The 26,080-nt window shown below is 36.8% G+C and overlaps 1 protein-coding gene across 1 annotated transcript in view; it reads right to left on the bottom strand.

Moving 5' to 3' along the window:
• The window catches only part of ARL13B (ADP ribosylation factor like GTPase 13B), a 71,089-nt gene continuing 45,009 nt past the window's right edge, over positions 1-26,080 (bottom strand). The window contains exons 6-10 of the mRNA XM_027835868.1: positions 24,710-24,833; positions 22,485-22,704; positions 13,753-13,869; positions 13,022-13,090; positions 1-1,270 (exon numbers count right to left, since the gene is read on the bottom strand). Coding sequence (XP_027691669.1) covers positions 1,191-1,270; positions 13,022-13,090; positions 13,753-13,869; positions 22,485-22,704; positions 24,710-24,833 — 610 coding nt within the window. The 3' untranslated portion in view covers positions 1-1,190. The remainder of the gene's footprint in view (positions 1,271-13,021; positions 13,091-13,752; positions 13,870-22,484; positions 22,705-24,709; positions 24,834-26,080) is intronic.

The following is a 26,080-nucleotide window of genomic DNA, read 5'->3' on the forward strand; positions in this document are numbered from 1 at the left end:
GGTCCTCCTGAATCCAGGGCCAGTGCTCTATCCACTGTCCCACCTAGCTGCCCCAACATTTTTTGTTTTTATTGCTCTAGATTTTCTCACTGTCACAACTACTGACTTCCTGGCTATAAGACACATGTTTTTGGAAGCTGCATTAACTTATGATGCAATTTAGGTACTGTAAGTTTTAAAAATTGTACTGAAAAAGAATGAGGGAAACCTGAAAGAGATAGTATAGCTTTGAAAGGAGTCAAAATGTTACCAGACCCTTGATCATTGAAGTAATTTGTTGTTTATGTGTTAAACATATGGGAATTCTTTAAATGGATTTTCATATAAGAATATAATTTTACTTACAAAAAATGTATTGGTCAAGAAAATATTTCAAATCTCTTTCAAACCAAAGAAAACAGTTCAACAAAAATTGAAAATTCTCACTGGATAATATATTCAATTAGTATAATTTGGTGTAGAATAAGTTTTAGGTTTGCTATAAAAAAAGAAATATGAAAAAATCAGAGCAAATAAGGAGGGATACTTTAAGAATAATTTACTGTATTTACAAAGTCATATAAATATATCCTCCTTGTACAGTTATATTTGTCAAAATAAATCTATTCTACCAAAACAAAATATGGATACTGACAATCTACAGAAAACAGCAAAACTTAAATTTTATTAATGCTAAAATAGAAAAATATAGTTTAAAACTTTAGTTTTTAATTCCCAGGATTTACCCCAACATGCATGTGTATCTTAAAAAATATTTTAAAGATGTAAACTATAGAAATACTGTTTATTATTAAACAAAATATCAAAGTGTCCCAAGTCCAAATGCTTTTTGCCTAAAGTTGTTTTCCTTTAGGTCTATTGCTATAGATGTTCACTGTAAACTGAATGGTCAATATTTTATGTTAACTTGGTTCCAAATGCTTTAAGCCTATCATATTATCCCTTTGCCTCTTTAAATAATGAAGAGCAAGTATAAATAGTAACTTAGCTGTAAAGTAGAAAAATTGATGAATTAGGTCCTGTGGAACTAACAGATCTCTGGAAGAAATCTCAATGAACCTAAAAGATGTCATTTCTGCAGGTTACGAAAGTTCAGAATATTTTCTTCTTTGCAAAAACAAACTGTCCTTAAGTTAATTTAGTCATTAATAACTTGTCTTTCTTAACAAAGAACACCACATGAAAAATAATTACGAACTAAAATAATCACCTCTATCACTGTTAGATGTCTGAGGTGTAATCACTGGTGGCAGAGGCTTTCCATAGAAATCTATATAAAAAGAAAAGAAACCAAAACATAATTAATCCAAATTTACTATCGTGCTTTCTATTTTCACGTAACATTCTTTACCCAGGCAACCCTAGGCTTGAGGGGAAAGGAGCCGGGGAAAAATTCAACACATTTTCTTAGGTATTTCTACCAAAACAAAACAAAAGTTTCAACCCCTTGGATAAAAAGCCTGACTCTGTACCTGGTGTTAAGTTTGGCTTGGATTTTTTAACATCATCAAAAGGTATGTAATAAACCTGAATTACTTTATTTCAAGAATCAATTTACATCCTAGCAAATTAGCCTAGTAAGATAGCACAAAATACATTATCTTCCTTGAACTATAGTAACCCTGTAAAATGATCTAGCTTTACTTATTTAAGATAACTGACATAACATTAAAACTTGCTATTTTAAGTGAATTCACCGCCAATGAAGAGATAAGTAACTATCAACTCTCTCAACTACTCCCAAGTTACTCTCTAATACTGCCTCACACTTTGAGAGAAATGGTACAGCACAGCACTATCAGAGAAATTCAGGCACATTTGAGATAAAAGAGGAAGGAACATGTCTTATTTTGTACTTCATAATAAATTCTTATTCCTTTACTAACAAAAGCGACTCCTACATTCACACAAAATGAATATATCAAAATATTAACAAGTAAATCTATTTATCCAAAAGTCGTTCTATAATGATAAAGTGGTATTAATAAAGAAACATCAGATGGTCTAAATTAATTTGGTTAACTTTACATACTCTTTTTACTGTTCTTTTGAATCTAAAATGAGCAATTTTTAATGCATGATAAATACATTTAGCATATAATGTAACTAATGTATAAATACAACACTGTTTTGACACATAATCACCATTAATCCAAAGATAAATTACAATTTACTCTAATACTTTTTATCTTCAGGCATTTCAAGATAAATCTGTCTACAAGCATTTATTAAGCCATCTAACATGTGCCAGGCACTGGGGAAACAAGTACAAAAAAGAAAAAAATCTGTACTCACAAAGAGCCAATTTCAAATTTGTGTTCCTTTTTTTAGTATATGAGAACAAAGTAGAAACACTATCTTTTTCCAACTGACTTTCTATGAAGCTAAGCGTAGATGATATTTTTTGTTAGAAAATTAAAATTACATAACATTTCACTTTTTGCTTTAAAGGAACTTTATTAGTCTAATATAATACTCATTTACAATAAGCAGTTTCTCTCAGGTACTTTGTAGTAGATGCCTCTGCTCTCTTCAGACAGCCATCTTTTTTTTTTTAATTATTACTGACTGCTCTATTTCTGTATTATGTGAAAACCTACAAGCAACAGTTACAAATCCTAAATAAAACAATAAAATGGTCACTTTGGGGGGTCACGTAATATTTACACATTACTAAAAATGGTATTTGATTATGCTGATAGAAATCATAACATCAGGGAATATGAAGTTTAAGTGATATAACTTGTAAAAAGTGCTAGTAGTTCATTAATGTATTGAATATATACATTGTGTCTTCTCTGCTTATAAAGTATGACATATATTTTAGTTTTTTCATTTGGCATTCATGAAAGGAAGAATCTGTGTAAAATGATAGATCATAAATGGAATAGTAATTTTCTAAGATGGATTGGTTAAACTATAGGACAAGTTAGCTAATGAATAATGATTTCTTTCATGAAAAGTCTCTGCTTTGAATGTATACACACACAAACACATACATTCATCTGAAGCAAACAAATGAAATTTATGAGGAAAAAAAGCCACAATGGGGCTAGAGTCACACTATCATTAAGGTAAATGCCTAATATAAAAGCTCAACTAAGAATTTTCCTTGACCATTAATTTTTAAAGTAACCATAGGAAATTTGTGATAAACCAAATAACAAACCAAATAAATTAATTTCTAACTATCCTTTTTGTATTAGCTCTGTCTTTAATTTTTCCACTTGCAACTTACTGCTTTTTGTTAGACACCAGCAAGGAAGAAAAGATAAAAAAATAACTATTTGTCAGCTTCTCTAGCAAAGGAAGGTCTAGTGGTTAAAAAGTGATGAAACTCATGTTTAAATTAGTATTTGGGGGATTATTTCTTAATTTATATGTGCTATATTTTACCCCACAATCAGGTATAGAATTGACTTTAGAAGCATGCAGTAGAGACTTTAGTTAAACAGTATTCAGATTAATACATGCAATATATGCAAATTAAAAAGAGGTCATGAGCAGAAATCTGTGGAAATTGAAACATAAACATTTAAATCTTTCAATGCAAAAATGTGTTGTTTTTTTTCAAAACTCAAATTTAATAATACACACTGGAAATTAAAAGATACACTATGCTATATTTAAAACCTAAATATCTTAAATAATACTATTTTCTTCATGTTCCCTTGCTTAAATAATAAAATAAATAATAATAATTTTAATAATAAAATCCTCAAGAAGAAAAGATTTTTATTTTACTATGTGATTATGTGATGCAAGTTTATCATTTTATATCTTAAAATGAAAATGTTACTATTTTTGAACTGATTACACTCAGTTCTGATTTATTCAGAAATATATACTTCTAACAACTCACAATGATTCAGATAAATTCTAAAACTAAAATACTCGATTCATTTAACTTGTTATATTCTAAATCAAGGTGAAGGAAAAGCTTGGCCCTTAAAAAAATAAAAATTTCTAATTATTTAACTTATATCCATGCTTCTGAAAAAAATTTTGAAAGGCCAAGCAATGGGTGATCTGTTTGAGATGGCTGGAATGGCAAGAAAATTCCTTACTTTTATGATATTTTACACATTTTTATATCATTTCAAATTTGCCTGATAAAGCTATATATCAAACATCAGACTTTTTTCCAATAAAGACAAATCTATACCTATACTTATAAATCTTGAATAGAACTAGAACAAGGAGCTGAACGCTTTTAATGGATGCTTAAATCAAACTACAGCAGCCTGCTTCCACAAATGTATATTTCTAATGCTTCACCATAGTGTAGAACTAGCCTTGGGTTTACAATTCAGTCAACAAATATTTATTAAGTATCCTCCAACAAGTCGTCCTCCTTGTATTTGTTAAGATCTATTCAAGATTCTTCGATACAGGACAGTGTGCTAAATGCTAGAATACAAAGACAAAAATTAAACAGTCCTTGCCCTCAAAGAGATTACAGTCTAAGTTATACAACTCTGGAGTTCAACTATACTACAAAGTATGGTCCTAATACCTGAATTTGTATACCATCCCAGACCAAGATAAGCTAAGTATAGAGTAGTTTATCAAAAGTAGGCTAGCCACTAGATGTAAATACCATGAAACAATGCAAAGTAAAAAATGGGACTTGGTTCCTTAACACTTCTGTAGTAATGACAGTAGAGTATCAGAAAAGATAGCACAGGATACTATGAATCATGCCATTTTTAGAAACTAAATGTAAGATCCTTGCTCAGTGACCAATGAAGCAATATTCTACTAAAGGAAATGAACCATGTCAACAAATTTTTGCTATGAATAAAACTAGAAGATATGGGAGGGGGGCACAGTCTTTTTCTTAGAGGGGACAATTAAAAGAATGGATAGAGTTTGTTTTATTATGCCCCCAATGGCAATTAACAAAAAAGCATCAAACATTTGACCATCTTGCCAGTCTGTGCTCCTGATAAGCATTAGCAAAAGTCATAAAGATAACCAAGTTTATTCTTGAACATCTGTTGCAAAGGATGAGGAAGTAGACAAATTCTACAAAGATCTCAATAAGATCCTGCAAACTACATTAACATCTTAATACTCAGTAATTGATTAACAGAAGAGAATGGTGGGGGGAAAGTGTGCTGGAAAATACTAGGATTAAAATATGAAAAGACCAAATGTTTTTGAACTACACAAAAGGCTCACACTTCTGTAAATCATGAACACTTCAAAAAGACAATGTATTTAGAAGATGCTGAATGATGACCACTGAATTATTGTCACACACAAAAATAATAAAAACCACTTACTAGGATGACAAGTTAGCACTGGGGAAGTAATTTCTGAATCAGCAATCTATGCAGTCAGATTAACTTGTTAGAGCAAAGATCAAAATCAAGAACAAATAAAAAGGATAAAGACAAAAAGCATGTAATTAGAGCAGCAAGTTATTAATAGATACTAAGAAACTTGAAATAAAAAAGGGAAAGGTATCAATGTGGAATGTCTCTATTTCCTATAAAAGTTTGCCATGACAAGGAGATCAAAGAGCTCAGAAATAATTTTAGCAGACCACCAAGTTTGGTTGCCAATCATACAATATCACAAATACTCAATATTTTGGATGATCCACTCTGAGTCAATCAAGGCCCAAACAATGACCAAATGGGTTTGGCTTAGGACCTATTGTTAGTAAATCAGGGTTAGCCAGAGTGATTTGGGTTTAAGGCAAGGTCCTTAAGAAAGAAATGTGTCTGTAAACCCCAAGATATCTTGGGACACTTCAGAATGGAAAGAAAGAGGAAAAAAAGGGAAAAGGGGGGGGAACAGAAAGAGAGAGAAAAGAAAGAGAAAGAAAGAAAGGAAGGAAGGCTGGAAGGAAGGAAGAAAAGAAAACAGCTGTATTCCCCACCTGGTCGTAAACCCAAGTCAACAATAGGTCCCTGGCCAAACCCCACTTGCTCATTAATTTGGGCCTAAATGACTCAGAGTGAATATAAGAAGGAATTGTTTCTATTTTGGCCAGAAATCCTGAGGGTCTTTCCCTCCCAGTTTGAGGTTTTTTGTTTGTTTTTTTTGACTAGGTTAAAAAGACCATTCTTTGCCTCCTTTTTTCAACCTAGCCTTAATCACTAAATGGGGGTTGCCTCAGTCAAACTGAGACCTGTTACCCTTAACCTAGCCTAGACCTCCCTATGGCCCCCTGTACCGGCCGCGCCGACCTTCTGCCGGCCGCACGCCATACCCTCTCCTCCTGTAAGGAGCAGGCTACCAGAGTCATACTCACTTCCGAGTATTCGGTCCTCAGCCAGATAAACACACAGAGACGAGCCATCGGGAGGCGCCAACACCAGAGCTTTATTCAGAGGCCATCACAGCAAGCCATCATAGCAAGCCCAAGCAGCAAGGCCAGAGCAACAGGGCAGGAGCCAGGGGAGAGCACGTGTGATCTGACCACGCTTGTTCCTAAAAACCTACCTAGCCCCTCCTCCCCAGCCCGCTTACTAGCCAATGATTGTAGGGTCAGATACCGGAAGGGGCTGTCTGAGTTTAGCACACCAAGGGGGAGGGAGTGACGTAGGAGGCTAGGACCGGATATAGGAAGGAGGGGTCTGGGATTAGCGCATAGACAGAGTACGTGACCTAGGAAGTCAGGAAGGTCACAAGAGGCGTCTGGGGATGACATTGCATATAGGGAGGGGACTAAGCAAAGGGAACTCAGTCCTCTGCCATCCCACTCCCACGTGGCACCGCCCCTTGCCTCAGGAGCACAAGCTCGGCTACTTCCTTGTACCCAGCTTATCTCACATAGCACTGCCCACTGCCTCAGGACTTCTCCGTACCCAGCCCATCCCAGTTCACCACGACTCCGCCTACCACAGCCCCTGCCTCAACTTCCAAAATACCCAGATTCTACCCTACTCTTGCCACAGCGCCCAACTGGCAACTGCCAACATCAGACAGTCCCTCACAGCCCCCAGCCACCTCCCACCCTTAATCCTATCTAGGCTCCATTCTCCCTTGGCCACCCCTGGAGTTCTATTACCTCATAGACTATTTTGCCACTCCTAGATCATCCCTCCCATAGTCTTTCTGTAAAAAAAAGTCCATCCTGTCTCCATTAAGATGCTCTAATTCTTGTAATCTAGCCACTGCTCAGATTTTTAAAATCCAGCCAAGAGCCCACAGATGCTCAGATTCCTTAAGAGTCTGGCTAATATGGCAGATCTTTAATAAACCTTATTTTTGGCTGAAAGAAGGCTTGGGTTGAATTCTTTCAGGCAGGACCTGTGGCCGTGATTTTGGGATTCCAACACCCCAAACCCCTAATTTCATCAGTGACTTTACACAGCCCTCTCTCACTTAAATCTAATTCATTTGCATAACATGGCATCACCTCCCTGATATCACAGTCCCCTTCCAGAACTCCATGGAATGGCATCACCTCCCTGATATTATAGTCTTCTCCTTCCACAAGGAAGGAGAAAGACAAACAACAACCTGATGGGGTACTTGGGTGCTTGTACTGGGACCCCAATTCCAAGACCATATTTCTCCCTCAGAAACTATCCCGGTAGTTTCTCCTCAGCCCATGTATACTATGCCTAACAGTTACTCATGAGTGGGCCTCAGCAACATACTTATCTCTCCCTGGTGCTGTAACAAATTGCACCCGAAGAAATTATTAGTTTGAACTAGCTTTGCACTGGGTCATAAAGATTCATACCCACTGGACGATCTATACCAACTTCCTATCTATCCTGGACTCCTCGTGTGTATCCTAGACTTTATGACATACATATACTTCCTACATCTATCTTGTCAAACAAGACATTGATTGGTGGCAGACCGGGCAACCCTCAGTCAGCCTTGAGCAATAACTTAGTGACTTAGCAGACCTAAGAACTGCACCTCCATGGAGCACCCCCTTGGGCAATTCCTGATGAACTCTGGGTAAAAAGCTGTGCAGGAGATACAAAAAGTACAAGTTCCTTTAAGAACTGACCACTCCTTAACATCCCACCACCTTATCCCACCCTGAATCACCTAGTTAGTATATTTGGCACATGTTGTACTACAGTTTATCCTATATAAACTTTAACCAAATCCCTCTAAGAGTGCAGGCTCCTTAAGAATCCTTGCCCACTGAAAAGCATAACAATAAATCTTTGCCAACTTGACTTAAAGAATACTAATTAGGTGATAACATACAACTACATCATTCACTACTGGAAACTGCAAGGAGGGGTGGGGGAGGGGAAAAGAGGGTTCCTAAAATGTGTATTTTTGGTCTGTTATGTCTGAAACAAGATAACTTCGGGAGTTAACGTCTATAGCTTGACCTCCGGATTGTATACTGTAACTGTGGGCATCAGTACTGGATAGTTCTGCTGGTACAAGGTAGTCCTGTACCAAAGGAAATTCTACAGAGGTCAACTTGTTCTTGTAACAGGGAGAGATAGTTTGCCTCACTGGGCCCACTCATGAGTTACTGCCAAAGATAAAGTTCTTGAGCTGCAGAGAAACTGGCAGGGATGGTGCCTTGAGGCTGGGAGAAATTGGGGTCTAAGGACAGGCACCCAAGCACCCCCATCGAGACCCTTACCCCAAAAGATTCTGGGTCTCATTTATTTGAAGGGGAATGGGGTAGATGGGATTCATGCTGGACCCCTAAAAGGAAAAGACCATGTCTTAGGGCCTGGACCCCAAAGCCCTTGAGCCTAGATCTCTGGTGTTAGCCTGAAGGCACCCAGCCCATCCCAGTCAATAATCCTTTTAACTACTCTTTCATTGTGGTCCTCATTGTCTGTACCAGGACCACCCAGGCTACTTGCCTACTAGCCCAGGCTACTTAATCCCATCCAGATCTTTCCACAGTCTTTCTGTACAAAAGTGTCAATCTCGCACAGATTCCTTAAGAATTCTACCCACTTCTATTGGCAATACAATAAACCTTGTTTCTGACGAAAAGCCAGCTTGAGAGGTTGAATTCTTTCCAGGCCAACCCACACTAGCCCTGTATTTCTGGGTTCCTAGCACCCCTAAATCACAATAGTCCAGGTGAGGCAGACAGGAGTGCTAGAGGCAGATTGAGTAAGCAGGATGCACGATGTGAGATATGAGATAAGATGCCGGATTGTGAGGGCCAGAAAGTGATCAAAGAAAACCCCACCATGGATTTACCAGTATGCTTTTCACAAAGTATCCCCTTACCAGATACTCCAGGAACAACTCATCCCCTCCCCTTTCCTATTCTCTGTTTACCTATATGATAAAACACATCATGCTTACCTGATATTTCCCTTTTCCCCCTTCCATCTTTCCATAAAATTTTATTTAAACCAGACCTTTAAGCTGGCCAATCACTTTTGCCTCCTACAGGAAGCAGGGATGCCTCTGTGTTCCTTAGGGGAGCAGCCTCACTTGGGTGTGTCATCCCTTTCTTTGACTTGGAGAACTGTCCAAATGAATTTCTTTCAGGACAATAGGACCCATACATCTATTCCTCATCACTAATCATTCTACATCTATAACATTCTTTTCTAAATTTCATACTGTACTAAGTCTAAATCTAGAGTTGATGAGGATGTGATCTAGACGCCAGAAAGGAAAAACCCTGGACTTTCCCACATGGCCAAATCTCTGGTGTTCCCAAGGCTAGAATCCCATCAACTGGCCTTTCATTGTGGCTACAGCCAATCTCCCAATTCTGTTACCCTTAACCTAGCCTAGCCCTCTATTGTCTTACCTCCCTATGCCCCCCCCACTCCAGCTCCTACCCTCAATCCTAGCTAGGCTCCATTCTCCCTTGGCCACATGGTCCAGATCCCAGGAATTCTGTTCACCCTAGCTTACTGTCCACTCCCATTCAGATCTTTCTTAGACCCTTCCTCCAGTCACCCCAAACTACTAGGCCACTCCTAGATTCCTCCCACAGTCTTTCTGTATATAAGATCCATCTTGTCTCCATTAAGATGCTTAGATTCTTAAAATCTAGTCAAAAGCTTATTAATGTTCAGACTCCGTAAGAGTCTGCCCGATATGATGGATGTTCTAATAAACCTTGTCTCTGGCTGAAAGAAGGCTTGGTTTGAATTCTTCTGGGCAGAACCTGTGTGGTGTGATACTGGGGTCCCAGGACCCCTGAACCCCTAAACCTCATCATTTTGGTGGCCGGTACGGGGAAACTGCCTAACCCCAAGTTCTTCTCTAGCCAAGACTGGAAGGTATATAAGCCTCCTCTCCCATTTTGTGCTCTGCAAGCACCAAGGCTTAGAGGTGCTTTTCGGGCAGACAGTTAAGAGGCTGTCTTGCACTTGGCCTGACGCTCTCAGGCTCTCAGTCCACTGCGTCAGTTTGAGGCCATGGACCTAGGCACACCTTCCACAGCATAGAGGACAAGGACGGGCGCCCTATCTGGAAGTGTACACCCAATTCTGTCAGTTCTCTTGGCACTAGAGAATTGGGGAAAACTGCAGTTGCTTTTTGGTTCCCTGAGGCTTACTTACTCCCTTCCCTCTATACCCCCGAATTCTCTTTTATGGAGGTTACAAGGGAAAGTTAAAACAGCTAAAAATATCTTGGCAGATTCTGGAGGTTTTGTGATCGATCACTAAGGAGTCTGGAACTCCTTACAACCCTGGTCACTCTTTTTTCCCTCCCTTCGCTTGAGTAAAGAGGGTATCTGTCAACCCCTCTCATAGGAGAAGAGAGTTTCACCCTTTACCCCTCACCTTTGATTTCACCCACCCCCACCTGGGAAACAAAGGAGGAAGGAGGGGCAGCAGCTATGGCCTGGGCCCTTGGGCCCTAGGGCAACCTTTGCCTGGAAGCATCACCCAGGTTCAACACATCCTGCTCAAGGTAAAGAAGCTAGCCTCTGAACTTGGGTAAGCACGCTCTTTTAAATTTGTAGTTTTAACTGTTAAATGAAGTGTTGATTCTCTGTGTACAGTAATTTGCAAATGCATTTAGCAAAACTGAAGTCATCTGACTGGTAATGGGTTTGTTTCAACTTTCAAACTGGTGAACTTTTTGTATCAGTTATGTCAAGCAACTTTTCTTAATTTGGTTGCCGCTAAAATAATTTGGATATTCTTGGTTATTGTTTTAATGTGTAAACTTGCCAAAAAGCTTGTTTGGGTTTTAATTTGCTGAGAATTTGCAAGTGTATAGAAATCTCTAATGATTGAGGACAAATTTAAGTTTGAGATGTAAATCCTAGAAAAGTTTTTCCTAAGCTCTGACTAATGAAACTTGCTGTCTGAGGTAAAAACTCACAGGATTTTGAGTTATCTGATGGATCATAATAACTCATCAATAATTAATAATCCACCATCTGAAAAATGCCACAAGCTACTCAAAAAGAATGTGATACTGGTGGGAAGTCAGCATTGGGAAAAAGCTTAGAGGCCAATTTTAGCCTCAGTCTAAGATGTGATCCTCCGGTGTCAGTTTCTCCATTATGTTCCTTTGAAAAGGAATGTTACCCACCTGGCTATTCCTGAGTCTGGCTATGAGGTGGATTTGAATGGTTGGAAAACTGAATTATCTGAATCCAATCAGAGCTAAGGATGTTTTATCCTGTCACATCTGGGCCCTGCAGTCTTTTCTGTCAGATTTGTGTCTTCCGACTACAAGCCATTCACCTATAGTTGATAGCAAATAGCAGGTACCAGCCAATGTCCCCCCATCATTTCCTGGATGCAGCCTGTGCTCGGTTCCAGTTAATCTTCTCTTTGGGACCCCCTCAAGGCAGGGACAGCTCTATTGAGTCCCATTTGTTTGAGGGGGGAATGATAAGGATGGGCTCTAGACCCCAGAAAGGAAAAACCCTGAACTCTCCCACATGGCCAAATCTCTGGCGTTCCCCTGAGGCTAGAATCCCATCAACTGGCCTTTCATTGTGGCTACAGCCAATCTCCCAATTCTGTTATCCTTAACCTAGCCTAGCCCTCTATTGTCTTACCTCCCACCTCCCTATGCACCCCCCCCTTCAATCCTAGCTAGGCTCCATTCTCCCTTGGCCACATGGTCCAGATCCCAGGAATTCTGTTCACCCTAGCTTACTGTCCACTCCCATTCAGATCTTCCTTAGACCCCTCCTCCAGTCACCCCAAACTACTAGGCCACTCCAAGATCCCTCCCACAGTCTTTCTGCATATAAGATCCATCTTTTCTCCATTAAGATGCTTAGATTCTTAAAATCTAACCAAAAGCTTACTAATGTTCAGACTCCTTGAGAGTCTGCCCCATATCATGGATGTTCTAATAAACCTTGTCTTTGGCTCAAAGAAGGCTTGGTTTGAATTCTTTTGGGCAGGACCTGTGTGTTGTGATATTGGGGTCCCAGCACCACTGAACCCCTAAACCTCAAAGTCATTCCCTAATTACCACCTGATTTAAGATAATTTCACACAAATATCTTAATTTATGTCCTTACCTGATTTACATTTTTTAAAATTCTTTCTGAAGTTCAATATGGATCAAATTAAAGAATTCCACGACTTTCACGATGACTTAGCACAAGTACTATTTAAGTATGTGGTCATTCAATTTACTGTTTATAAGAAAATCCTATTTTAAACCTTCAGAGTTAAATCCTCAATTCCTCAATTTGACTAGAACTTAATATTTTGTATTCAAGATCCTTATTTACATGAGAGAAGACTTATGATGTGGCACAGTTATTTAACAAAGAACAACTTAAGATTCCTTCATATTGCCATTATATAAATTGCCATTACATAAATTAAAATTTTTAAACATTTAAAGATTTTATTGTTTTTCTTTTCCAGAATTATTGGGATAATTATGACGGTCAAGTGCTAGCTGGAATATTTTTGTAACTGCACTTTAAGTATATCAAATGAAACCATACAGACACCAATGTACTTAACAGAAGAAAAATAAAATAAAATTTTTAGAAATCAGAGGAAAATAAAACAGATTTTCAAAAATAAAATATGCTTGTTGAACTAACATGTAAAAATGTATAGAGAAAATACAGAGGAGACATCAAATAATGATCTTGTGGCATTACCGTTACGATGTGTTTCACCAAGAGGTTCAAGTTTTGGAAGTCTAGTGACTCTGGGGATTTCCCAGCCAACTGAAGGAAAACAGAAACATTCAAAAATATCACAGTGCTGTCAAGTTGTAGGTCTGCTCAGAGTATCCTTGTTTCATTAAGAATTAGGCATAAACTTAAAGGTCAAATAAAAACTGATGAATGATAATTCTAGATATCTTTGTATCTTTTTTAAATGTTTTCCAAGTTACACTTTTAACTAAAGGCAGTTAGGCTCATTACATATCAAGTTTTATTCACATAGAATAAAGGGAAAAAATTTAGCACAGCATTAATTAATTAATAATAGCATTCAAATTTAATTAGGGATTACTAAGAAAAATATCAAAGGAAATCTACCTTTAAGTTCAATCATTCTGGAGCCAAAGTGATACTATGAATTGAAAATCAAATAGTTTCAGTAGTTGCTTTAAAAATATGCCATGTGTCAAACTTATATAGAGGCAAGTCTACATAACTGAGCTCTAATGTAGGGCTGTGAAAAATAGTATTCTAATGGGTCTCAATTCAAAAATCCACCATTCTGTGCACAGATCTTTAAAAGAGAACTTATCTTCCTATTTTCACTATGGTAGGGTTACCATGACTGACATTTTTTTGTGGAAATGTGAAAACCTGCTAATTTAGCACTTAGAAACTGTTCAAAAATGTTTTGGGGGAAATTTTTTTTCCTGATTACTCACCAGACATAGGACACTGGGGTGATGTCACAATTTCTGGATCAGAATCTCCTGTATTAATTGGTGTTACCCGTTGACTTCTTAGGCACCTGAATTTCTTATTTTTCTTTCTATTGCAATCTATATGGAATATAAATATTAAGTTCAGAATAAATTAAATGACACATTATAAGAATTGTAACATTATATGAAGACAAGTAACTATTTTGTTTTTAAAGCCTAGACTACAGATACTCATCCTCTAAGCTATTCTTCCTTCAGGAGGTGGAAGTGGCCTCTTATCCATAAAAACAAAATGAAAGTTCTATTAGGTCCTACCAAGTTAGGAAAGTTTTCAGGTCAGGGCCTGGCAACAGGCTTTCTGTCTTTGAAGTTTACCTTGCTAAGTCTTGAAAGGTTCATTGCCTAAGAGTTGGCTACCAGGTGATGAATTTAAATTTGGATATAGCAGCTCACTAAGCCCCATTCTAAGGTGTAGAAGGATTTTAGTCTGCCATGGTAGAAGACACCAGCCCCGAATCTACCACCCTGACTGGCAGTTCCAATCCAACCTCGAAACCATTGAGCCTAATGTCTTTTAAGGTTAAGCATAGCATCTCTCTTCTATACAACTCTTTCAAACTTTTGAATACAGAGATCCCACAATTCTTCCTTCCCTTATCTATGCCAAACAACTATAGTTCATTCAAGAGATTCTCGTGTGATGAGATTTAGTACGTCTCACACTCCTGGTAGCCTTCCTAGGGACAGTGTTTAGCACTAGTAAGGTAGTATACTCCTAAAATCCTATCTAAATTAGGGGGTGGGAACAGATAGAGAGAGCTGAGGCTGTTTAAGCTCTTGAGTTTGGGATTTCTGCGCTGTAGAGGGGTATGTCAATCAGGTGTTCACATTCTTTAGCACTAATATGGTGAGCCTTGGGAGTAGGGGGTCACCAGATTGCCTAAGGAGGGATAAACTGGTGTAGGTTAGTAAAAGCAGGTCAAAGCTATTGTGCTAATCAGAAGGAGGATCCAACCTATGAATAGTTTCTGTGCTTAGAGTCTTGGTAAGATGGGGAGACCCAGTCTTTTGAAACAAAAATAATACTCTAAACTGGATACACTACTCCAAAAGTACTCTAATCAGAATGGAATATATTGCTCTTGTTATGAACATTATGCTTTTATAATGCATCCTAAAACATTCTTGACTTTTTTGGTGGTGATATCACACTATTGACTCATACTAAGTTCAGTTTACCCATAGCCCCAAGAGGTTTAACGAAAAAAAAAAACAACAAACCTCCCAAACTCTTGAACTTCTTACATTGCTATCTTGTACTTGCAGAGTTTATTGCTTGAACTGTAAAGCATAAGACTTTCTAGTTCTATCTGCTGAAAGTGACATCTTATTAGATTTCCCTATACTTGACACTCTATTGAGATCATTATGGATCTCAGTTTTGTCGTATTACGTTCATATTATCTACAAACGTGATTAAGCAAGCATTCCAAGTACATCTTTAAGCATTAATCTAAACAGTAAATTGACAAGGCCAGGCGTAGAGCACTGGGTCATTCTTGACTGAAGACAACCTTCCACGCTTGTATTAATCCCCATTAATGAAAATCTTTGGTTTTGATAATCTGACTAGTTCTGATTTTGCATAACTGTACACTACCAATAAGTTCATATCTTTCTATCTCCAAGAGGATATTATGAGAGAAAACGTCAAAACAGCCTTGCTAAAATCTAGGCATACTATATTTGTGGGAGTTCCTAATGTATCAATCCTAACTGCCAAAAAATGAAATGAAGTTAGAGTGGCTGTGACTTCTTCTTAATGTATTTACATTGACTAAAAGTAATATTAACTCCTCTAAGTGGACACAAACTATTATTTAATGATTAAGATTTTTTTCTAGGTATCAAGATAACTGGCTATTGTCACAGAATTGACTTCTTATACCTTTTCAGAAAATCAGAAACTTGCTTGCCCATTCTGAAGACAGAGATTTAAATTCTGTTTAGCTCAGGTGATACACAAATACCATTCCCATATGTTGTGAGATGGATGCCTTGATTTTAAATTCACATCAGTATTTGAAGAATTAGGAATTTCATTAGTGGGAACAATCTTTCCACTAATAAAGACAATGAACACCCTCTTGTGACTCCCTAAATGGTCTTTGAGGAGTCACTGTGACTGAATACTCGACCAAGGCTACAAGAACCTAGTAATAACCCTTTCAGACAAATAATAAATAAATAATCAAAACATGAACTCACAGGAGGACAACTATGTCAAAATGCCTACACGTGAAGCGACAAAGGGTAATATGAATTGGTCTCAAGACCAAAAAGACCTCTTGGAAGAAATCAAAAAGGTTTTTAAAAATCAAGAGAAATAGAAGAAAAACTGGGAAAAGAAATGAGTTATGCAAGAGAATTATTAAAAAAAAAAAGTCAGCAGCTTGGAAAAGCAAGCAAAAAAATTGACTGAAGAAAACAATTCCTTAAAAAATATAACTGGCAAAATGGAAAAAAAAATCTACTGAAGAAAACAACTCCTTTAAAAGTAGAATTGGCCAGAGGCAGAGCCAAGATGGTGGAGTAAAGGCAGGGACTCACCTGAGCTCTCCCCCAAAACCCTCCAAATACCTTTAAAAATGATTCTAAACAAAATCTAGAGCAGCAGACCCCACAAAAAGATGGAGTGAAACAAATTCCTAGCCCAAGACAACTTGGAAGGTCAGGAAGAAAAGGTCTGTTGCACTAGGGTAAAAGGAGTACAATCCACTGCAGACCCTGCCAGCACAGACCAGGCCCTTAGCAAACAGTCCTCAAGGCAACTAAATCAGTAGCAGCAGTGGCGGTTTCCAGACCTCTTAGCCCACAGATGCCAAAGACAACTAAGAAGATCAGCAGGAATGCACTGCCTCAGCTGGGTGAGAGTAGACCCCAATCAAGGCCAGGTAGCATCAGCACAGCCACAGGCACAGCCACGCCCACGGCCAACCAGAACCAGGCCTTGGGACTGACTGAATCAGCAGCATCAGTGGCAGTAGCAGTGGCTGCTTCCAGGGCTCTCAGCTCTCAGATGGTAAGGGGTTGGAACAACTGGTCAGAAGGACATTATAGGGGTCTTTGAGGCAGGACTCTGTTGCTTTGCCATACTTGGATGCAGGCTGCAGTCCTGGGTGGCAGTCCCAGGGTGAGGGAACACTAGCATAGCAGAACTTGCTGCAGCAGTGAAGGGGGTAACCTCCTCACAGTTCAAGGGTGGAAAAGAATGCTTGTGGTTGCTCATAGATGAGAACACTGGCTAGGGGAGTAGGACACATACCACTCCTTGATCATACCACCTTGGAAGAACTTAAAATTTACAAGTTCCTAAAAACATCTCTGAAAACAGCTGCAAAAAACCCCTAAAGTTTGGGAGAGTGTGCCCTCCACCCTGGAAGTAGAGTCCTACCTTAACAAACATAAACAAAATAACAAATAAAAGACAAGCAAATAATGGAAAAAATCTGACTATAGAAAGTTACAATGGTGACAAGAAAGATCAAAACAGACACTCAGAAGAAGACCACAAAGTCAAAGCTCCTACATTCAAAGCCTCCAAGAAAAATATAAATTGGTCTCAGGCCACAGATGAGCTCAAAAAAGGATTTTAAAATCATGTAAGAGAGGTAGAGGAAAAATTGGGAAGAGAAATGAGAGTGATACAAGAAAATCAGGAAAAACAAATCAACAGTTTGGTAAAGGAGACACCAAAAAATACTGAAGAAAAAAGGACCTTAAAAATCAGACTAGGCCAAATGGTAAAAGAGATCCAAAATGCCAATAAGGAGAAGAATGCCTTAAAAAGCAAAACTGGCCAATTGGAAAAGGAGGTCCAAGCTTACTGAAGAAAATAATTCCTTAAAAATTAGAATGGAGCAAATGGAAGCTAATGAGAAATCAAGAAATAATAAAACAAAACCAAAAGAATGAAAAAAATGGAAACAATGTCAAATATCTCACTGGAGAAACAACTGACCTGAAAATAGATCCAGGAGAGATAATTTTAAAATTATTGGACTACCTGAAAGCCATGATCAAAAAAAAGAGCCTATACATCATCTTTCAAGAAATTATCAACGACCTGATATTCTAGAATCAGAGGGTGAAATAGAAATTGAAAGAATCCACTGATCACCTCCTGAAAGATATCCCAAATAGAAAACTGCCAGGAATATTACAGCCAACTTCTAGAGTTGCCAAGTCAAGGAGAAAATACTGCAAGCAGTCAGAAAGAAACAATTCAAGTATGGTGGAGCAACAATCAGGATAACATAAGATTTAGCAGCTTCTACATTAAAGGACTGGATGGCTTGGAATATTATATTCTAGAGGGGAAAGAAGCTAGGATTACAACCATGAATCACCCACCCAGCAAAACTGAGTTTAATCCCTTCAGGGAAAAAGATGGACATTCAATGAAATAGAAGACTTTCAAGCATTCTTGATGAAAAGACCAGAGCTGAATAGAAAATCTGACTTTCAAATACAAGACTCAAGAGAAAGATAAAAAGGTAAACAGGAAAGGTAAATCATAAGGGACTTAATAATGTTAAACTGTTACATTCCAACAGGGGAAGATGATATTTAAAACTCATGAGACCTTTCTCATTATTAGGGTAGTTAGGAGTTATACAGACAGTGGGTACAGGTATGAGTTGAATATGAAGGCATGATATCTAAAGAAAAAAATTGAAATTAAGGGTTGAGAAAGGAATGCACTGGGAAAAAGAGAATGAGAGAGATAGAATGGGGTAAATTATCTTACATAAAAGACGTAAGAAAAAGCTTTTACAATGGAAGGGAAGAGGGTGGAGGTGACAGGAAGCGAGTAAATCTTACTCTTACCAAAACTGACTCTAAGAAGAAATAACATACACACTCAATTGGGAATAGAAATCTATCTTACCCTACAGGAAAGTAGGGGGGGAAAAGGATGGGGGGGGTGGGTGATGGAAAGGAGGGCAGATTGGGGGAAGGGGCAATCAGAAGCAAAACACTTTTGAGAAGGGACAGGGTGAAAGGGGAGAGAGAACAGAATAAATAGGAGGGGGGAATAGGATGGAGAGAAATACAGTTAGCCATAGTAACTGTGAATAAAATATTGAAGCAAGTTTCTCTGATAAAAACCTCACTTCTCTAACATATAGAGAACTGAGTCAAATTTATAAAAATTTGAAGCTTCCCCACCCAATTGAAAAATGATCAAAAGATAAAATCAGTTTTCAGATGAAGTAATTAAAACTATCTGTAGCCATATGAAAAAATATTCTAACTCACATTTGATAAATGGTCAAAGGATATGAACAGGTAATTTTCAGATAAAAAAATTAAAGCTATCTATAGTCATATGGGAAAAAATGCTCTACATCACTCTTGATTAGAGACATGCAAATTAAAACAACTCAGAGGTACCATCCCACACCTATCATATTGGCTAATATGACAGAAAAGGAAAGTAATAAATGTTGGAGAAAATGTGGGAAAACTGGATCACTAATGCATTGTTGGTGGAGTTGTGAACTGATTCAACCATTCAATTTGGAACTATTGAGTGAAGTAAGCAGAACCAGGAGAACACTGTACATAGTAACAGCAACTTTGTGCGATGATCAACTATGACTGACTTAGCTCTTCTCGGCAATACAGAGATCCAAGACAATTCCAAAAGACTCATGATAGAAAATGCCATCCACTTCCAGAGAAAGAACTAGGGAATCTGAATGTGGATTGAAGAAGGCTATTTTCTTTTTTTTTGTGGCTTTTCACTTTTGTTTTGTTTCTTCTTTCACAATATGACTAATATGGAAATATGTTTACATGACTTCACAAATATAACCTATATCAGAGATTGCTTGCCATCCTGGGGGGAGGAGGGAGAAAAAATTTGGAACTCAAAATCTGTTACAAAAATACTATTTACCAAAAAAAATGCTGAGCTCAACAATCTTTGAAAAATGAAAGAAACTTGCATGAAATCATGAAGAGAAAAATGAGCAGAACCAAGAGAACACTGTATATAGTAATAGCAGTATTGTTTTAAGACCAATTTTGAGTGAATAAGTAATTTTGACTATTATAAATACCCAAATTAACTATAAAAGTAATATGAAGAAAGATGCTACCTGCATTCAGAATTGATAAATAGAAATATATATAGAACAATTTAATGTACATATACATATACATGTATATGTATATACAAATATACCTATTTGTGTCTAATGGTAGCCTTCTCTAGGGTGGGAGGGGTGGAGGATTTAGAAAAAAAGGAAAAAGAAATGTATAAATGTGTAAAAGATAATTTTGTTGTATATTTGAAAGGAATAGCATGTTGTGCATAGCTGATTTGCAGTTTCATGCACAATCATCTTTTTTATTGTACTGTTATGGAAATGCTTGTTTTATTCCATAAATATGCATTAATGTAATTTAGAAAAGGGAAAAGAAAAAGAAAAGCAAAAAAATTTTGTTGGTCAAAATGTAGGCCACAGGCTTAATACCTCTACTCTATGTCACCTCTCTCTCATCATGCCCAAAATTGAACTCATCTTTCAAAAGCCACTTATCTATTTCTATCAAGTGTACCACCACCACTCTACTTGTCATGAAGGCTTGCAGCCTCAGTGTCATCCTTGATCCTTACTATCCCTTGCCCTACACATCCAAGTAGTTATGAAATCTTAAAGTTCTACCTCTATATCTCTTTTACATGTCCCCCTCTCTCTATTCATACCCTAGACCTGGGCCCTAACTTCTGCTTGGACTACTGCAAAAGCAATAGGTGTCTTCAACTCACCTTCCCCTTTCCATTTCATCCTCCATATAGCTGCCAAAGTCACCCATTTAATAAACTCCAAATGTTTCCTATTATCTCTATGATAAAATTTACCATTTAAAGCCCTTTACAACTTGACCCCCATCTAAGTATCTGGGCCTAATTATATTACTTGCCTTCACACACTCTAAAGTCTAGTTAATTCTTGCTGTTTCCCATATATAATAGTCCCTTTCCCATCTCTATGCCTTTGTACAGGCTGTCCTTTATTCTAGAATGGCCTCTTTCTTTTTCTCCACCTCTTATAATCCCTAATTTTCTTGAGAACTCAGCTAAAGCCACACCTTCAATACAAAAACATTCCGTTCTCTCCAGCTGTTGGGGCTTTCCTCACTTGTCTGGTACCTTCCAAATTACTTTGTATTTATTCTTTATATACTTGTATTTCTCCCATGTAAACTCTATGAAGGCAGAGACAGTTTCACTTCAGTTTTTGTTTCCCTCAACACCTAGCATAGTGCCTTTCACATAGCAGTTGCTTAACAAACATCCACTACCTGATTAATGGTATGAGCTAATGAAGTATTGATAATTTCCTTATGCATTATTAACTTCATGGAAATTCTTAAATACCATGGAGTCACATCATTAACCAGAAAAGGAACTGTTTCTTTATGACATCCCATCGATTTACAATGTTAGACAAACCAACCACCAATTTAAAAAAGAAAACAAAAAAGCCAGTCAGTCATTTTAGCATCCTACAGGAGGGAAAAATGGCTGGTTCACTTTCAGCTAGACACGAATAACAGGAAGTGAGCCTAATTATAAGAATGCTTTTGAAGTGCAGGTGTAATATTACTAAGAGGGAAAAAAGAGTAAACCAATGAAAAAATTAAAAACAAACAAATACATAAGCAAATAAATAAATAAACTGATGTCTGAGGTGACACTTACTGAAAAGTATGACTACTTGAGGATTCCTGAAAACCCATTGTATTCCATCTTCATGAAGACAAATTTGAGAATGGAAATATTAAACTGAGTATTTTCTGTAATAATATAAATTCCACTCAACAATTACAGGAATTATTAAAAACTACATATGCTTAACCTGGAGAAGAAATGGTTTATCTAAAAATTCTCTTTTGAAGTGTTTGAAAGGCTACTGCTTGAGGATTAGAACTGATTACTTGGCTCCAGAAAGTATAAACAAGGAATAAATGTTATAAAGAACTAAATTTTGGAATTAAGGAAGAACTTCCTCCAAATGAGAATCATTTAAAAAAGGAATACATCATAACGTGTTCTTCATTACTAGAGGTGTTCACGTGGAAGCTAGAAAGCCACTTGTTTGATAATGTGGTAGAACTGGTTCCTCCTGTTCAATAATTGTTGGAGCAGACTGACTAGATGTGCCTTCCAATTTTGAAATTCAAGAATTCTATGATCCTTATACACAACTTAGTATTAAAGTTATCTCAGTGTAATACCTCACATTGTAAGCTCCTTTATGGCAGGGCAAATATCTTAACAAAACTTTCAGCTTTCTTAAACCTAGCCCAGTGCTTTGTACTTAGCAGACAATTAATAAACCTTTGTGTAATTTAATTCTATTATAAATTAAATGAAAAAAATTAAATAGATATAAAATATAAAAATATAACACATATTGATATATTTGGGTAATAAAACCAGTGGGAGAAAATATTGCCTGATAGGAAAATTTTGAAGTATATCTCATTCTATATATTATAAAAATATATGTAATACACAAAGATCCAAACAGTTTGAAGGAAAAGCCTAGGGAGGAAAAAAAATACAAAAACATAAGACAAATCTGTGAAGAGGTATTATGGTTCTTAGTCATAACATAAACAGTAAGTTACTCTTTTTATATCAGAGTTATCACCTGAGTCACAGCATTCAGAGGACTGTTGGCCTGTGTCAGTTTCTTTCTCCACACACTTTGTTAATGTCACCCTCTTAGGAGGGTTTATGAATGCACAATCACCGCTTTTTTGGCTGCTGCAGCTGATCTGGCTCTGTGTCTCAGACTGCTCCTCTTCTATGCTAGATTTCAGAAGAATGCTGGACGTATTTCTAACCACTCTCTGCCTTCTTTTTTCATTCTAACAAAAAATAAAGCATAGCATCTTTACTGTCACAATATGTTTATGTAATTTCAAAGTCTAAAGCACCAAGTCTTAATTAAATAAATTTAAAATAATCATTTAGAAAAAAGGTAAAATTGGAGTCTTTTAAAAATGTTAATATAGTTCAATAAATAAGAGAAAAAACGGACTCTACATTGGTACAATACAACCCAAGAAAGTGAAAATAAAATCCTAAGAAGTATGTATTTTTTTCCTTCATTACAATGGTTTTGAAAGAACATTAAGTGTTTCATAGGAGATTTTTTTTAAACAAGGTTTTAGGAAGAAAAAGTCACACATCATAAAAATAAAACACAGACTACTTCAACGTATGTAGAGAGAATTTAGAGGTTTTGCAACCTAAAAAATAAGGTGCACCTATTTTCTCTTTTTAACGTATGATCTACTACAAGCCTGCACAATCTGCAGTCCATTGACTGCAGGTTGTGCAGGCCTGATCTACTAAGAAATGTTATTATAAACATACAATGTGTGATTTTATCATATCAATATTCATTCTGGATTTTTAACATGGAACCTAGTTCACTATGTTCTACAATAATGTTTCTCTTTATACTATGAGATGTGTAGCATGTTTTGTGGGATGAATCACAGTACTCTATACTCTGTATGAGCAATTTATTGGCATATTGCTTATAAAAACATTTACTGTAGTATACAAAGGTCATCATTTGCAAGCTCCTCACACAAAATAAACGTCTATGTCAAAATATAGAATAATGCTTCAATTTTTCTTTTTAGGCAATGTTTTCAAATGAACAAAAAATGAACATATTTAACAGAAATTAGACATGATAACTCATGTAACTATTTTGTTGTACTCATTCCTGCAAATAGGAATACCATTAAAGAAAATGTAACTAGAATGGAATATTCTGATAGCTAAGAAAACTAAGAGGTACAGTATCTTCTGTAAGCTGCCTTCCCATCTCAGCAACAACAGCTACTGGGAGAAACTGATCATTACCTGTTGCCCAATGGGAAACTATAATGAAGCAATGAGGAGGATTTTAGAAGACAACATGCATAAGCAGAAGCATCAATTTAGCTATATGAGCAATCTGCCAGGTAACAGAAAATAAGCCCAGGAGCTGCCAAGATTAAGGGGCTGTTGAGATGTGTAACATCTAGATGTCATCACATAGACGTAGACAGACAGACAGATACACAGATATACACATACACACACACACACAAGAATTCAATCTATATATAAATTAATTTTGGTAAAAATTTTAGGCAACTGCAAATTATATTCACAAAGGGATATTCAGACACATTGAGTGTTTATGGTAATTTAGAACACTTTACAATGTACTCAAAAAATCATCAGAAAGCAATTTATAAATTCTAAAATGCATTTACATATTAGCACAATGAGATAACAGCAGCAAGACAGGGAAAGAAGAGACACAATACTTAAGAATAAATATCCTAACAAGAATAACACAATTCTGAAATTTAAGAAACAATGGCAGCAGTCTGTATTCATTATGTTCATTCCCTCATTTTGCTTCAGTTCATTCTTATCTCTTTCTGACAACTATGCTTTCCACCTTCACAGGGAAAGGGATAGATTCTGAACCTTTCATTTACTTCACTGGTATAGAGATCTCCCTCTGAGGAAGGAACTTCTGCCAATGCAGGGCAGCACCTTCTCTGCAACTCAGATTCATTCAGAGTTGCCTGGACACTTAGAAGTTAAGTGACTTGCCCAGAGTCACACAGCTGGTATATGTCAGAGACAAAACTGGGTCTTCCTGGCATTGAGACCAGCTCTCTGTTCACTTACACCACACTATCTCTAGCACCAGAGGAGAAAATCATATTGGTATTCATCCACCAAACCCGTCAGGTGTGTCTTGGTAACTATTTCTCTGGCTTTCCTTCAATGTTCCTCTAAATGCTTTCTTATGGCCTGTGGCTTAAAAACAAAAATTGCATTTGTCATCATACATACCTCTGCAATTACTACATTTATAGGCTGAAAAGGGCTAACAATAAATGGATCAAAATCCACTTCAGAATCAAAATTGTTGTCAAACTCAGGATGCTCTCCCGCACGCTCTCTCTCCTTTTGTTCTCTGTTAGATGGATAAGCAGAAAGAAATCTTTTACTCAAAAGTCTTAACTTACAAATAACTTGCAAATAAGTTAAATTTTTAAAAAATTCAAACAGTTTGGCATAAAATTATTTGTAATTGACCTTTGGTCATCTTCAGGACTTCAAACATTCTTCTAGCCTAAACCACGTGATGGCCTTGTACAAGATTCTCTCTCGTTTCCCTACCCTTGAATAGGCTGGTCTCCCCATTCCTCCTCACCTCTGCCTTTTAGAATCCCAGGTTTCCTTTGTAGCTAAGCTCAAGTAACATCTTCTATGTGAGGCATTTTCTGATTACCCTAATTGCTAGTACTCTGCTAAATTACTCTGTGTATAACATGTATATACATATGTATATGTTATACATATATGTGTATTTACTTATATGTATACATGCTGTTTCCCTCAATAGAACGGAAGTTCCTTGAGAATTCAAGAAATTGTTTTGGTTTTGTCTTTCTGTCCCAGCACCTACTACAGTACCTGGCAAACAGTAGGTTTTTAACAAATGCTTACTGATGGACTGATTTTTTTTAAAACTTCAGTGCAACTTGACTGACCATGCATTTTTTAAAATTACTGTTTATTCCAACTGACAATAATTCATGTTTACCAGTTTCTCCAAATTAAAAAATAAGTCTACATTAGCACTATAACTGGTGTAGAAGACACGACTAACTTTTATTCCCCAAATCTTTATCTTCTTCTCCATGACATAGCTGATGTTTGACATACATGTTTGACAAACATAGTATGATATACTAGATGACAATTATTCCTTTGTCTGACCTCTATTTCCTGTCTTTTTCTTGAACATATTTATGTAAAAATAGAGAGCATGCATACCTATAGATAGAATTTGCTTACATATGTAAAAGACAGAAAACAAATAGAAAGATAAGTAGAAAAATATACATTACTAGAACTCACATGTTTAAATGATTGCATAATAGTTGTATTCCTGAACAACAGTATACGGACCTATTAAAAATTTGTTTTACATGTCACGTAAATAAAATAAAGCAGTACTTCAGAAAACTAGCTATCAATGGCATATTCACTGTCTCTGTGATACATAGCAAATAATACCATATGTGAAAGGTAATTAACAGTTCCTGAAACAAAACAGTCAGAGATACAATAAAGTTCATTTAAAAGTTTACTACCTCTGGATCATAAAACATAATGAAACTGAGGATTATAGCTGAAACTTTTAATTCTCATATA

Source organism: Vombatus ursinus, unplaced genomic scaffold (assembly GCF_900497805.2).
Source record: "Vombatus ursinus unplaced genomic scaffold, bare-nosed wombat genome assembly UNPS02004422.1, whole genome shotgun sequence".
In the NCBI taxonomy this organism is placed as follows: domain Eukaryota; kingdom Metazoa; phylum Chordata; class Mammalia; order Diprotodontia; family Vombatidae; genus Vombatus; species Vombatus ursinus.